The sequence below is a fragment of the Plecotus auritus genome (genome assembly GCF_963455305.1).
Source record: "Plecotus auritus genome assembly, chromosome: 9".
Taxonomy (NCBI): Eukaryota; Metazoa; Chordata; class Mammalia; order Chiroptera; family Vespertilionidae; genus Plecotus; species Plecotus auritus.
The window spans coordinates 46,614,095-46,630,793 of record NC_137783.1 but is presented as its reverse complement, the minus strand read 5'-3'; the positions used below and the strand labels follow the sequence as shown (position 1 = coordinate 46,630,793).

The window sequence follows — 16,699 nt, the reverse complement described above, 5'->3', positions numbered from 1 at the left end:
GTAGCGTAACTTAGTTGATACTGAATATACATAACTTATGGAATACATATTAATATATACTGACATATATAACAATGTCAGACAATATCATAAAACCTAGACAATTTTGAATGAAATTGAGCCCCTCCAAAAACAGTGAATAGCTATCACTCTTAGTTCAGCAAAAGCTGAGAAGATTCAATATTATGAACAATATTTTACACACTGAGAGAAGTTCTCTCTTTATTGAAACTATCTAATGCTGTTACCTATAGTGGTAATGAAGGTAATAGGACCTGGGAGTGGTGCTGGCATAGATGTGGACAGCACCCATTTGGATGCTTAATGGGCCAAGACAGTGTCAGGGTTAAGAGTGATAGCTATTCACTGTTTTGGAGGGGCTCAAGAAAGAAACGAAGTAGGTGGCATGGGAGGTGGCATTTTGGTCCAGTGCCTTTTGGCCATGTGAGAAAAACTGGCATCTACATACTGAGTTTTGACTGGGGTCAACATACCTACCTGTCCTCAGCTGTAACAAAGTGTTGAGTGCTGCTTTTTAATTTATATACGGATATTACTTTGTCAGTTCTCGATGTTTCTAAGAGATAGGATAAAGAAAGCCAGCTATTTTCCTGATTTTGATTCTGGCCTATTTTTCCTTTCAACCTTTTCATATTACAACTGAGTAATCACAAATGGATATTTCCTCCAAGTTTAGATAATTTAGCAAAAAAAAAAAAAAAATGAACACATATATTCAGATAACTAAACAGCTTTGGGAGGGCGTTTTGAAAACACTTCAGATATCAATACTGATTAAATACAGGGGATCCTAGGAGTTTCACAGATGATCTGGGGTTTCTTCAGTTTCAGGTATCCTTACAAATTTGCAGAATACTCTTTCAATGGTTGCTCTACCAAAGAATCAATGCTTATAAGGTTGAAATTAGAGTTCTATCAAACTAAACTTTTCACAGAGGAAATATATTTAACAGTCAACCCTAAGCAAATAATCTAAACTGTCAATGTACAATATTGGGTAAGAGAAATGACAAAGAGAGTAGTAAACATATCTCCTCTAAACAACCAAAACTTAGATCCTGTTGCCAGTTTGCAGCATCATAGACATTTACAAAGGACCATATACAGTCCTCAAGCATCTGTTCATTCTTTTCCACATCAAAGAAGGGTATTACAGCTTTGAGCCTAAGGGAAGAAAAAGACAAGGGAAGGGGGAGGTTCAGACTTTCAGTTGCTTCCCCGTAGGCTCTGATACCGCAAAGGGGCCGGAGTTTTTTAGTATTATCCATATCTGAAGACCCAATGGTTAAGAAATACCAAAGATGGTGCTTCTGTGATCTTCACATTAACTATGTCCCCAGTTTAAAAGAAAAAAACCAAAAACCTAGACAGTAATATTCCATATCCATGAAAACTTAATGGGCCTATTAGTTTTTCATACTGATTTCTCCTCTAAATTCATTAGATCCTCTTTCAAATTTAATTTCTCTTCTTTAGGACCCTCTTTATTTCTCTGACTCCAAGCAAATTTTAAGTAAAAGAGTATATAGTTGACTTAAGGGGGACAAATACATTAGACATAAAAAACAGATTTGCCAAAACTCACCATCAGAGGGCACAACAGTACTGCAATAAACAACACCCAAATTCTGCCAAGAAAGCCTTTGGTGCACCTAGAAAATACAAAGACACACCTAAAGTCAGGACAGATAACAAATGTTTTATGCATCTGTGTGCATATATAATAACAGCATTTTGAGTACTTAAGTAATATGTATTCTTTGTAGAAAAGTTAAAAAATACAGATAAAAGAAAATAATCTCTCAAACTCCCATCATTCTAAGGTAATAGTAATGAACACTTTGGTTTCTTTTCAAGGTTTTATCCAAACACATTTATATACACCTATAACACAAATTTTTTTCATCTACTTTTAAAAACACTTAATATTGGCTTTAAGTGCTATCAAGTATAAGCTATACTTTCCTGCTTCTTCCTCTTGCTGATTTTTAGACCTGCATTTTTATCATGTCTTTTACTAGGAATCATCAGATATTAAGTAGTTATATCATGAATTTACTGTTGTTGGGTAAACATTTGATCTTTCTATTCACTCCCCTTAAAAAAATAGACTTGGTCAGGCAACTTCATTCCTGAATCCTTCATCATTACCATCTTTTGACTGCTAGAAGGAAAACAGTCACACCCATATCTGCCTTTACTACTTCCTCAAAGAGTAGTGTCATTGTGCATTAAATCTGAAATTTAGGTTCTCACATTAAACTAACATTCAAAAAGAGTAGTGAATTTGCTTCTGACTTGCCATTTGCTTAATTTATCCCTTTGTACCTTTTATTTTCTCAGCTCCAAAAAGTATTAAAGAAGGAAGGGGGGCAGGAAGGCATTAACTGACTAAAAACCATGAATTAGCCGCAGAGCCAAATATTATATTCCACTCCATCAGCCCAAAGAAAAAACATTCAGGACTCTACAACAACACATGCCTTGACACAACTATATCATATAATAGACTTTACATCCTTCATGTGAATATCCTAACTCCTACCTCCTTCCAGCTTAAGAGAGCATATAGAAATGTGAGGTTGGCGTTTATTTTAAAACTAGAGGCCAGATGCACTAAATTTATGCAAGGGGCTTGGCCCTTGCGGTCCCGGCTGCCTTGACCCTCGCAGCCCCAGCTTCCTCCAGAAAGTTATCCAGATGGTTGTCCGGATGGTTGTTCTGCTGTTTAATCTAATTAGCATATTAGCTCTTTATTATATAGGACTAGAAGCCTGGTGCACAAAATTCATGCATGGATAGGATCCCTAGGCCTGGCTGGCGATCAGAGCCAATATGTGGGGTGACCAGCGGGGCGATTGGGGGGGCTCCCGCTGGCACCTGCCTTGGCTGGCCTGGCACCGCCTGCTCGTTGGCCTCGCCCCCCACACTGCCACCAGTTGCCTCCCTCTGCTTGGCTGGCCTGGGGCCTGCAGGCTGGGGGCAGCTCCTGCGTTGAGTGTCTGCCCCCTAGTGGTCAGTGTGCGTCATAGCGACAGGTTGTTCCACCGGTCATTCCGCCATTTGGTCAATTTGCATATTAGGCTTTTATTATATAGGATGTAAATAATCATTTAAAATTACTTGAGACTACTTCACAGTTGATCATGATACAATAATGCGTTTTGACACTGACATTGAGAATCTTTAAGTTAATATATACAGTGACTTTACTGTGGACTGTGACTTTCAGACTTTTAAAAAAGTTTCAAAACATTTAGTTAAACTCAATCTTACTCACACGTCCAGGGATGCTCTGGTTAAAGACGGGTGTGATGGCAACCTCTACAACCACCTGCTTGAGATCCCTAAAGAGATTGAAAAAATCCTTGGGCTCTATGAATTAGTTTGAAAACTAATGATGGAAGACAAAGGAAGATGAGTCCTACTCCTTATTCTACAAATGAGAAAAGTGAGACTCACAGAAGGAAAATAACTTACTAGGAGTCATATATCAGAATCAGGATTAGAATCCAGGTCTCAATACTGCTAATCATCTATATACTAGTATACATTCAGGGCCCTGGTCAGGTCCTCTCTGTGTCTCAGTTTGCTCAGTTTGCATTAGGGGCTAGGATATTTACGTATTTCCTAGCAATATGAATTTATTTAAAACTAGTGGCCCGGTGCACGAATTTGTGCACATTGAAAGGAAATTAATTAGATTAAATATTTTAATATTGATATTCACCCTTTCTCTATAATAGAAGTGTCAACCAAATTCACGATCAACAATGACAGATAGAAACACATGTGTGCGATTGGCGCCAGTGAGAGCTTTATATGTATTGTGCATGCACGAGTCAACTTAGCCTTTAAAGATATAGAGCAATCTTGCTTAATTAGATCTGCTTTCTGTTTTAGCTAAACTTTTTCCAGCCCAGTGAAGCACCCTTCTCTTTCAGGTAATTGTCAGCAACACAGCAGTAAATATCAACATGAAGCAGATTATTATTGTAGATCACACAGGGAAAACAAAGGGTAAAATATTTAACTGCAGCAGAGTTTGACTATATTCTGCACAGTGAGAAAACCTGAAGTCCACCATTTCTTACTTCTTTTCAGCCGGGTCAAGTTTCTAAGCTTTTTTTTTTTTTTTTTAATTTAATAAATCTTTATTGTTCAGATTATAACAATTGTTCCTTTTTCCCCCCCATAGCTCCCCTCCACCCGGTTCCCACCCCGCCCTCTGCCTTTACCCCCCCCACACACACTGTCCTCATCCATAGGTGTACGATTTTTGTCCAATCTCTTCCCACACACCCCACACCCCTTTCCCCCCGAGAATTGTCAGTCCACTCCCTTTCTATGCCCCTGATTCTATTATATTCACCAGTTTATTCTGTTCATCAGATTTTTTATTCACTTGATTTTAAATTCACTTGTTGATAGATATGTATTTGTTGTTCCTAATTTTTATCTTTACCTTTTTCTTCTTCTTCCTCTTCTTAAAAAATACCTTTCAGCATTTCATATAATACTGGTTTGGCGGTGATGAACTCCTTTAGCTTTTTCTTATCTGTGAAGCTCTTTATCTGCCCTTCAATTCTGAATGATAGCTTTATCTGGGTAGAATAATCTTGGTTGTAGGTTCTTGCTATTCATCACTTTGAATATTTCTTGCCACTCCCGTCTGGCCTGTATAGTTTCTGTTGAGAAATCAGCTGACAGTCATATGGGTGCTCCCTTGTAGGTAACTAACTGTATTTCTCTTGCTGCTTTTAATATTCTCTCTTTGTCTTTTGCTCTTGGCATTTTAATTATAATGTGTCTTGGTGTGGTCCTCTTTGGATTCCTTTTGTTTGGGGTTCTCTGAGCTTCCTGGACTTGTAAGTCTATTTCTTTCACCAGGTGGGGGAAGTTTTCGGTCTTTATTTCTTCAAATATGTTTTCAGTATCTTGCTCTCTCTCTTCTTCTGGCACCTCCATAATTCTGATGTTGGTACGCTTTAAGTCCCAGAGGCTCCTTACACTATCTTCATATTTTTGGATTCTTTTTTCTTTTTGCTTTTCTGGTTGGGTGTTTTTTGTTTCTTTGTATTTCAAATCTTTGACTTGATTCTTGCGGTCCTCTAGTCTGCTGTTAGGTCTCTGTATAATATTTTTTATTTCAGTCAGTGTATGCTTAATTTCTAGTTGGTCCTTTTTCATATTCTCGAGGGTCTCGCTAAATTTATTGGCCTTTTCTAGAAAATTCTTGAACAACCTTATAACCGTGGTTTTAAACTCTATATCCAGTCGTTTGCTTTCCTCCATTTCTTTCATTTGTGATCTGTTTCTTTTTCTCCGCATTTTGGCTGCTTCCCTGAGTTGATAGAGTGGCCTTGTGTGCTAGGTGTCCTATAGGGCCCAGTGGCTCAGCCTCCCCAGTTACCTGAGGTGGACACTCTTGGTGCACCCCTTTGTGGGCTGTGTGCACAGTCTTGTTGTAGTTAAGCCTTGATTGTTGTTGGTGTCACTGGGAGGAATTGACCTCCAGGCCAGTTGGCTGTGAGGATCATCTGTGTCTATGCTGGGAGAACTTCTGTGTTGGAGACACCCTTCTGAGACAAGACTTGCCAAAGCCTCTATGCTCAGCTTGGATGGGGCAGAGTCTCAGGGCAGAGCAGACAGCATTGATTTCCCGTCAGCCCTGCCCTATGAGGCCCCTGTGTCTCAGTGTCCCATGGTAATCGCAGCAAGCACCTCTGAGAGAAAGCGGCCCTCGAGTTCCACCCTCTGCCAGACAGTCCAGTTTCTCCCCGAATGAGTCTGGGTCCCCAGAGTCTCGCCCGGAACTGGAGTTCAGTGCAGTTTGGAGCTTTTGTCTCCCTCCCGCTTGAGAAAGCCAGCCGCGTATTCAGTTGCCCGTCCTCTCCATGCACGCACCTCGGTACCTCTGCCTTGCACAGTTCCTCTGAGTCTCAGTCTGCTTTTCTCTTTCCTTCTAGTTGTAGAATTTCCACTCAGCCAGCCTTCCTGTGGTTCTGGATGATGTCCGTTTTGTCTTTTAGTTGTAGTTTTGAAATTGTTGTGCGAGCTAGTAGTTTAGGTGTTTACCTATGCCGCCATCTTGGTTTCTCCTACTAAGCTTTCTAAATCTCTGTTTTCTGGCTAATGAAAAGAAAATAGGATTCCACCAAGTCTCCTATCTACCTACTCCAGTACTTCTGTGAGGATCAAATGAGATGAGAAACAGGAAAAAGCTTCACAGACATTTGGTTAAAGTGTAAATGTTTCCACCTGGGTATAAAGCAAGTCGTGTTCCTGTGCTGAAGAAACTGCAAGGAGGCTAGTCGCTAGGGAAAGGAAGCCAGGTGTTGCTATGTGACATCATTACCCGGTGCCCACAGTGACCATTTCTGGACTGGCCATGGGGTCTTAGCAGCATCGGCTGCGATTTGGTGGGTGGTAGTTCCAGGGTGGTGGTGGGGCCTATGTCCCACTTGGGGGAAGCCGAGAGTTGCTTTGTCAGCCAGGTCCACACTGTCATTTCTCTGTAAATGGCTAGTGTGCGTCATGGCAGCTCCTGTTTTGAGTGTCTGCCCCCTGGTGGTCAGTGCGCATCATAGCAACTGGTCGGACAGTGGGAAGGAGACGTAGCATATTAGCCTTTTATATATACTGTATATGTTTATCTCTTTTGAATAAATAAGACAAGTACATGATATAGAATTCAAAAGTACAAAAACTAAGTAAAAAATTACATCTTTTAGTCTGGCTGGCAGACTTCCATGATTGAGCATCAACCTATGAACCAGGTCACAGTTTGATTACAGGTCAGGGCACGTGCCTGGGTTGTGGGCTCAATCCCCAGTAGGGGGTATGCAGGAGGCAGCAAATCAATGATTCTCTCTCATTATTGATGTTTCTATCTCTTTCTCCCTCTCCCTTCCTCTCGGAACTCAATTAAAAAATATATATCTATATACATATATATATGTATATATATACATATATATATACACACACACATATGTGTGTGTGTGTGTGTGTGTATTTAAAAATTACAGCTTTTACACTTAATATTGGCCTTCCTCCTATCCCTCTGGCCCAGCTACTTATTCTCCTCTATGAAGGTTAAATCTGGGTATCCTACCAAAGAAAGCGTTATACATATGTAACTTTATGCACCTATGAATGTATTTGTGGAAGTTTTAAAAAATGCAACTGGTAGCATGCTGCAGTCCCATTACTCATCTGTTTGGTTCTTAACTCACTGATTTTTAGTGACTGAATGGAATTACATGGCACATCTTTACAAATGCCTACTGACAATCTTTTATTACTAAAATACATGATACTAGAGTGAATATCCTTGCAAATGGGCACAGATTCTTGAGAATAAAATACTTCAAGAGAAATTCTAGGTTAAAGTTATGTGCACTTTAAATTTTGAAAGGTATTGCCAAATTGTTTTTCATGGAGGTTATATGCATTTTCATATCTACAAATTACACCCTTGTTCATTTAATGAGTATCTGGTTCCCAACACCCTTTTAAACAATGTATTATCAAACCTTTTTATTTTGCAATGTCACAGTTGAACAGTATTTCACCATAGTCATAATTTGCATTGTTTTATATTACAACTGAGGATTTATATATATTTTTATTTCTCTAAGTGTTACTTGTATTTGCTTTCTTATGAAATGAGTATTTACATCCTTTGTCTTTTTTTTTCAATTTGATTATTGTTCTTTGAATATTATTTTGTAAAAGTTTTTTAAGATTAAGAAAATTTGACATTTGTAAAAAAAATGTTACAAAATTTTCCCATTTTTTATTTTGCTTTGTTAATGGTGTTTTTGTATGCATACAATTTTCATGTTTTAGAGTCAAATTTATCAATTTGTTCTCTAAGGGGCCTATGTCATATATCTTAAAGGCCTTTCCTACTTTGAGAATATTGTAAAATTTTCGCATGGTTTCTTCCAATTTTTCAGGTTTAAATATTTGATTCACTAGGAATTAATTTTAGTCAAAGTTAAAAAGTAGAAACCCAATCAATTTCCCTCTCATGATAACACAGCTATCCCATTTATTGAATAATTCATTCTCCCTCTTACTGTATTTGTAATGCTACCTTTATAACTTTCTAAATAAGTATATGAATTTGGATCTTTTTCTGAACTTCTATTCTAATAACCTGTCTTCTCCTGTTCTAGTAACCACATTCTTTTAACATCCTAGCTTTATAATATATTTTAATATTTGGTAGGCTGGGCTAGTTTCCCCTTACCACTTTCCCTTAAGAATTTTTCTGGCTATTCTTCCTTACTTTTTTCCTCTATATGAACTTTAGAGTCAGTTTATCTAGTTACACACACATGCACATACACACACAATCCTGTTAGGTTTGGAAGCAATATCGCACAGTGGTTAGAAGCATAGAATCTGTAATCATCATGCCTGAGTTCCTATTCTGATTTAGTAACTTACTCTAACTGCAACCTTGAGCAAGCTTTCATGCTTCGGTTTCTTATTGAAAAATGGACAAAGAGTAATACTAGCTTCTACCACTTAAAGTCACTGGGAGGACTAAATGTGTAAGGCATTTAGAACAATGCCTGGCATAGAGTTAAGTGTTCAATAAATGTTAGCTGGTTTTTTGTTTTGTTTTGAAGTAGAGATCCCATTAACTCCATGTTAATTTTCCCCCACATCAACATAAGGGAAACTGACCATAGAATGTTATCTATGGTTTTGAGTCTTCTTACCCAAGAACCTTCTTACCTAAGCAGCCTTTCTAAGTCTTTATGTCCCTGAGAGACATATTAAGGTTTTCTCCATACATATTTTGCCTGTCCTTTTTCCTAATGCAATGCTTTTTGAACTGCTTTGTCCAATATTACAATCATGCATTTTGTGGTTGCATATGCAAGTTATGTCTTTTAATTTTGTTACTCTTCTTCAGTTTCTTTGTTTTAGGAATGACTCTGAATGGTTTTCTTTGTGATCTAATCTTGTATTTTCTATTAGGAAAGTTTAGCCTATTTATATTTATTAATATAACATATTTAATCTCCTTTCAGTCATCACATTTTGTTATAAAATGTTTATGCTTTCTATTTTTATTGCTGCTTTATCTTTTTTAAAATGTATTTTTTTATTGATTTCAGAGAGAGAAAGGGAAAGGGAGGGAGAGATAGAAACATTTATGAGAGAGAAACATCAATGGGCTGCCTCCTGCACGCCCCCCTGACGCCCCCCCCCCCCCCAAACTGGGGATTGAGCTAGAAACCCGGGTATGTGCCCTGGCCAAGAATCGGAGGGGTGACCTCTTGGTGCATGGGACAACTCTCAATCAACTGAGCCATACTAGCCAGGCTGCTGCTTTATCATCTTTATTAAATGGCCAGTCCTTGCTTTGTTTTTAGTTATGCATGTATTTCTTCTGGTAATACGGAAGATATACTTTTTTGTTAATAGCTATTTTAGATTAAAAGTTTAAGTTCATTTAACTGCTGTTAAGGTCCAATATTATCTCTCTGACTTCATTTCCTACCACTCTCTCAATCACTCTACTTTAGCTTTTCTTTCCCGCTTCTTGCATGCCATGCACCAGCTATACTTTTGTTTCAGGACCTTTGCAACAACCATTATGTCTGCTTAGAATACTGTTTCTCCAGATAACCATCAAGCTCCCTCACTTCCTTCAAATCTTTGCTCAAATTTCATTTTTCTATACTTTGCTAGTCTGGCCACTCAATTTATATGGCAATCCTATCAATTGGTTCCCCCACCCCACCCCCATATATATATATAGTTTCTATTATGAGCAATGATGAACTTAATAGTTGTGCTTCTTTATCTTATCCTATACCATCTAATTTAGTTTACACATTATTTTTCTTCGTGTTTATCCACCTACCTAATCTATTAATCATCTATCTATTTACATACCTCCCCACCTCCAAATCTTTTTTACTGGGTTTACTGATTTTAAATATCTTTTGATAGCCTGTTACAAAACATGAAATTTGTACCACTTTATATCATTTCTGTCCTTCATTCTTCCAATTTTTGTGAGTTATGACATTATTACATTGTTACATTATTACAAAGCCTAAAATATTTACCATCTTGCCCTTTAAGAAAATGTTTGAGGCTGGTCAGCATGGCTGAGTGGTTGAGCATCAACCTATGAACCAGAAGGTCATGGTTCGATTCCCGGTCAGGGCATATGCTTGGGTTATAGGCTCAATCCCCAGTGTGGGTGTGCAGGAGGCAGCTGATCAATGATTCTCTCCCATCATTGATGTTTCTCTCTCTATCCCTCTCCCCTTCACTCTGAAACCAATAAAAATATATTATTTTTTAAAAGAAAGAAAAGAAAATGTTTGATAACCTTTGCTGTAGAACCCTGCCTCTATAGTTTTGAGGTAACTCGCTTTCCCAAAGTCCTTCCCAGTCACTTCTATAAAACACAACTTATAAAGTGTTCACCAATACTCATATAGGTCCTTTGCTTTATTTAAACCTTCTAATACCTTTAGTCTAATAAGGCCAATAGAAACAAAAATGAATTTGCTCTTGCCTTTCGCTTTGAAATACGGCAGCAACAACAACAAACAAAAGAAAAAACACACAAGAGAAAAGTGTAAGTGCTCAAGGCTAAAGAGACATTGCTGTTCTAAATTATTCTACCACACTATCCTAGATTGAATATATTTCATTGTTTAAATTGTATACTCAATAAATCTTAGGAAAACAGAAAGCTTTTAATAAATACTTGACTGATGCTAAAAATTTTCAAATATGTCAAGAAGTTAAAAACATTCAGGCAATGGCATGTATTGTTCACATATTTAAATCTTATAGGCAGAGAACAAGATTAAAGTTAAGAAAGTAAATATTCAGAATGAGCAGAAATCATAAGAAAAAAAAAAAGAAAATCTCTAGGCTTGATACTGCCAACACAGGCCCTTGAAAAGGAAATACAAATTTATACTTTTGGTATGAGATAGTCCACATCTTGGAGAAGTAACTTAAGAACTTCTAGGAAAAACAGGGTTTTGCAGTTAAATGAAAGTACAACTTCTGTCCTAGTATTACAATCATTTCCCTTACATCTTAACTCTAGGAGAAGAAAAAATACTAGTGTTAACAACTTAGAGTTATACTATAAAACACTGTAATTTTATTTTCCCACATTGTAAGATTCATGCTAATAACAAAAATCAAACTTTAGTGTTATTATAAAAAGACATTTTCTACCCTCAGAACAAATTATTAAATTCAAGTCAAAACTTACTTTAAAATTCTTTACTTCTATCATAAATTGTACAACTTCCCCTACACTCACCTTTCATTGTTCAGAAGAGCAAACTCAGCAACGTATTCCTGCCAGCAACTTCAGAAGACTGTCAAGTCTAAATAATTTGCCAATACCCCCAAAATATTTATAGATAGTTAGACATTAGACCAGAGTAGGGAAAAATAGAAAAAAGACAGAAAGAATAAGGTAGTTCCTTATTAATCCAGCTCCCTTATTTAAGAAAATCTTGGGACCTAATTTCACAGCAAATGAATATTTATTAACCTTGTCACACTATATCAAATAATACATACTAACTATATCAAACACCTTTAAATGAAATAACTATATTTATATGTTTGTCCATGGCTAAAACCTTGTTAAAGACAGCTTCACTATACCACAAGTGTAGATATTTTAAATTACATCCCTCTGTGATATTTCCCTTAGTATAATATGAAATGTTTATGAGAATGGATCTTTTCAATATATGTGCCAAAAGTTTCTTTTTGAAGTCCAGACGATCCATGTTTCAACAACTTTGCCAAACCTATCTCCAGAATCCAGTGTTTATAAGCATACTAGGATTAACAGTGTAAAACTATTTCAATTGGTATAAAACGGATATCTACAATATGGCATTGCTTTGTCCATATCCTTGACATAATACAATTGTTGAAGCATCACATCAGAAATAAATTTTCACTAGTTCGACTCTATCAATATACTAAAATAAGCACTGTGGCTTCAAACCCTTGAGATCTGATATCGGGAGAAAACACTATAGCTAAAAGACTTGGGCCCAGTTCCAATTTACAATCTTGAATTTCAACCCTAAGTCTCAGTTTCCCCATCTACTAAGTTAAAAACAATAGCAATGATAGCACAATTGACTATGTCATAAGGCTGATATCATATAAGGATAAGTGACAATATAAATATGACATTTGAATGACTACACATTCTACCAAAATGTCAGATATCAGAAAACATAATTTCAAAACAAATCTTCAATTTACTTAAGGGATTAACTCTTATTGTAAAAAATTTAGCAAGTATAATATATTTCAAAAGCCACAACAATTCCTAAACAAAGAAATATTATACAATATAAACTACTTATGATGTTAAAGGTAAACACCTAAGGTTTTAAAAGAATTTTTTCAGATAGCACTACAAACATTTCAAGGATTAGACTAGATGCAGGACATATTTTATTCTCCTTTTAATAATTCACCAGGGAAACAAAGTTTCTGATACAGTTTAAGTGAAGGTGGTATTTATTACAGTTAATATTAGAAGATTATTTTCAGCCCTGACCAGGTAGCTCAGTTGGTTACAGCATCATCCCAATACAGTATGTCAAGGTTGCAGGGTGGATCCCTGGTCAGGGAACATACAAGAATTAACCAATGAATGTGTAAATAAGTGGAACAACAAATGATGTTTCTCCCTCTCCCTTCCTCTAAGATCAATTAATAAAAATTTTAAAAAGAAAATTATTTTCTCCTTGAATATATTATTTAAAATTATCACTACATTTTATTAGAACATGGGCAACGTTTTCCCCACTAGAATATATTGTTACTTTATAATGAAAGTCATAATTCAATTTATATACCTTCGATATCTAAGAGAATTTCACATCTATAAAACAAAGCAATATGAAGGACTTTTTGTTGCATCTTTCAACATCAGTTTTCTAATTAGAAGATCAAGTCAAACTTCCAAATTATCAATAAAGTTATTTAAAAATTAATACTTGTTCATCAAACTCATAGTACTTTGAAGGTCACGTAAGATAATGTATATAAAACATACAAGGCAAGAATTTAACATAGAATTCTTCACCTCTGCTGATCTAGCAATAGACTAAAATACTCATTGCACTCAAACCTTAACTGTAAGTTATGTAGCATATCATTCAACATATGAATTGGTAAAATGTCATTTTTATCCTAATAAATACAAACATTTATCCATTTAATAGTATCAAGAAATTCTCTTTAAATTCTCACTAAAGCAAATTCTCTTACATTAGGTTTTGAAATCAATAACTAGATTCTAAGATTGCAGATTAGTGTTATTTCTAATATATCATTACTTATAAAGTTAAGATAACTTAGTATAAATTAACTTGATTAATAAATAATGTTTCTATTTCAGATTTTGTTATTACCCCAAAATTACAACCTATGGTTTATATTGTGTAAGAACCAGAATCAAAATCTAAAGCTTCATAGTGTAGTCTAGACCCCTAGTTATCAGAGGCAATTCTTACATCTACATGTGGAATATGTTTATACCCTGATGGTTGCTACATTTTCCTTAATGGACATACACAATTCTATTACTTGTATTCTGGATTGAGATTTACAGTGAAGTAGGACAATTATGTTAGAAATGCAGACAGCATGTTCATTTTGTTTTTAATTGGGTAAAATAACTTACAATAAATGAAAAGGAACTCTGGAGCAAAACCAACTACTTTGCTGTTATTTTCTATTTTTATGGTTTGTTTTTCTCATGGTATAAGTCCATTACACTTACACAACACATGGGAGATTGGAGAGTGATTTTTATAACAGCTGTCATGTCCCTCTCATTTCAGGGAAATGAAAAAGGCCTGTAGTTATTTATATTTATGAGTGGTAACTACATTCTTTTTCATTATTAGCTAAAGCTGGAACAAAACTGAAAATCACACAAGAACTACTTTTGCTTTGAAATTGTTTACTTTATTAATATAAGGAGGATGTGAGATGACTTCTCTCCACCACTTCTTTATCCCCTTTTATTTTATACTTAGCTAAGAAAAAAGTAAGCAAGTCTGTAACTAAAAGGCAAAATAAAGAAGCAACATGGGAATGTATATGAAACCTATGTAATTTTTTTCCTTTTATCATAGTTTTTCTGTTGCATTTTAAAGTTTACAGAAAAATAAATCTTTTGTATTTTACTTTTAAAAAAGACAAGGATAGAACAGGGCATTTTGGGGTCAGTAGATATTATATTTATATCTATATGTATGTAGCATGAATTATATTTTTTTCCTCAATTTTTATTTGGAAAAATTTTAAACCTACAGAAAAACTGCAGAAATAGTACAATGTATAGTTTTATATTCCTCACCTAGATTCATTAGTCATTGATATTTTGCCACATATGCTTTATTTTTCTGTCTATACATACGTGTGTGTGTGTGTGTGTGTATATATATATATACATGTAATATATTATTCTTCATTTTCTGATCTATTTGACAGTGTCATCATAATCCTTTTCCTCTAAATGCTTTAGTCATGTTTTTCTTTTTTAAAAATTTCTTTATTGATTAAGGTGTTACATATGAGTCCTTCTTCTTCCATTATCCCCTCATCCCCCCCACTCATGCACTCACCCCCCCTGTTGTCTGTATCCATTGGTTAGGCCCATATACATGCATACAAGTCCTTTGGTTGATCTCTCCCCCTTCCCCTTCCCCTCCCCTACCTTCCCTCTGATGTTTGATGGTCTGATCCATGTTTCTCTGTCTCTGGAACTGTTTTTGTTCATCAGTTTATGTTGTTCATTATATTCCACAAATGAGTGAGATCATGTGATACTTATCTTTCTCTGACTGGCATATTTCACTTAGCATAATGCTCTCCAGTTCCATCCATGTTGTTGCAAATGGTAGGAATTCCCTCTTTTTTAGCGCAGCGTAGTATTCCATTGTGTAGATGTACCACAGTTTTTTAATATACTCATCTGCTGATGGGCACTTAGGCTGTTTCCAAATCTTAGCTATGGTGAATTGTGCTGCTATGAACATAGGGGTGCATATATCCTTTCTGATAGATATTTCTAGCTTCTTAGGATATATTCCTAGAAGTGGTATTACTAGGTCAAATGGGAGTTCCATTTTTAGTTTTTTGAGGAAACTCCGTACTATTCTTCACAGTGGCTGCACCAGTCTGCATTCCCACCAGCAGTGCACCAGGGTTCCTTTTTCTCCGCATCCTCCCCAGCACTTGTCGTTTGCTGATTTGTTGATGATAGCCATTCTGACAGGTGTGAGATGGTACCGCATTGTCATTTTGATTTGCATCTCTCAGATAATTAGTGACTTGGAGCATGTTTTCATATGTCTCTTGGACTTCCTTCTGTCTTCTTTCGAAAAGTTTCTATTTAGGTCCCTTGCCCATTTCTTGATTGGATTGTTTATCTTCCTTTTGTTGAGTTGTATGAGTTCCCTGTAAATGTTGGAGATTAAACCCTTATCAGTGATAACATTGGCAAATATGTTCTCCCATGTAGTGGTCTTTCTAGTTGTTTTGTTGATGGTTTCTTTTGCTGAGAAAAAGCTTTTTATTTTGATGTAGTCCCATTTGTTTATTTTCTCTTTGTTTTCCATTGCTCTAGGAGAAGTATCAGTGAAGAAGTTTCTTCAGCATTATGTCTGAGATTTTGCTGCCTGTGAATTCCTCTAGTATTTTTATGGTTTCCCGTCTTATGTTTAAGTCCTGTATCCATTTTGAGTTTATTTTTGTGTACGGTGTAAGTTGGTGGTCTAGTTTCATTTTTTTGCATGTATCTGTCCAATTTTCCCAACACCATTTATTGAAGAGACTGTCTTGACTCCATTGTATGTTCATGCCTCCTTTGTCGAATATTAATTAGGCATAGTGGTTTGGGTCGATTTCTGGGTTCTCTATTCTATTCCATTCATCTATATGTCTGTTCTTGTGCCAGTACCAGGCTGTTTTAAGAACAGTGGCTTTGTAATACAGGTTGATATCTGGTATTGAGATCCCCCCTACTTTGTTCTTCTTTCTCAGGATTGCTGTGGCTATTCGGGGTCTTTTTCTATTCCAGATGAATTTTTGGAGAGTTCTTTCTAGGTCTGTGAAATATGCCATTGGTATTTTAATGGGGATTGCATTGAATCTATAGATTGCTTTGGGTAGTATGGACATTTTGATGATGTTGATTCTACCAATGCATGAACACGGTATGTTCTTCCATCTGTTTATATCTTCCACTATTTCTTTTTTCAGTGTCCTGTAGTTTTTTTGCATATAGGTCTTTTACCTCTTTAGTTAAGTTTATTCCTAGGTATCTTAATTTTTTTGGTACGATGATAAATGGATTGCTTTTTTAGTCTCTCTTTCTGTAAGTTCACTATTGGTGTATAGAAATGCCATAGATTTCTTGGCATTAATTTTGTATCCTGCTACCTTGCCGAATTCATTTAAGTCTGATAATTTTTTGATGGAGTCTTTAGGGTTTTCTATGTACAGTAACATGTCGTCTGCGAATAAGGACAGTTTTACTTCTTCTTTTCCAATTTGGATGCCTTTTATTTCTTCTTCTTATCTGATAGCAATGGCTAGTACTTCCAGTACTATGTCAAACAAG

General features: G+C 36.0%; 1 protein-coding gene across 1 annotated transcript in view; it reads right to left on the bottom strand.

Annotated features, from left to right (window-relative positions):
* MCU (mitochondrial calcium uniporter) overlaps positions 1-16,699 on the bottom strand; it is a 214,568-nt gene that overhangs the window by 52,802 nt on the left and 145,067 nt on the right. Inside the window, exon 2 of the mRNA XM_080642104.1 lies at positions 1,607-1,673. Within this exon, the coding sequence (XP_080498230.1) occupies positions 1,607-1,673 (67 nt within the window). The remainder of the gene's footprint in view (positions 1-1,606; positions 1,674-16,699) is intronic.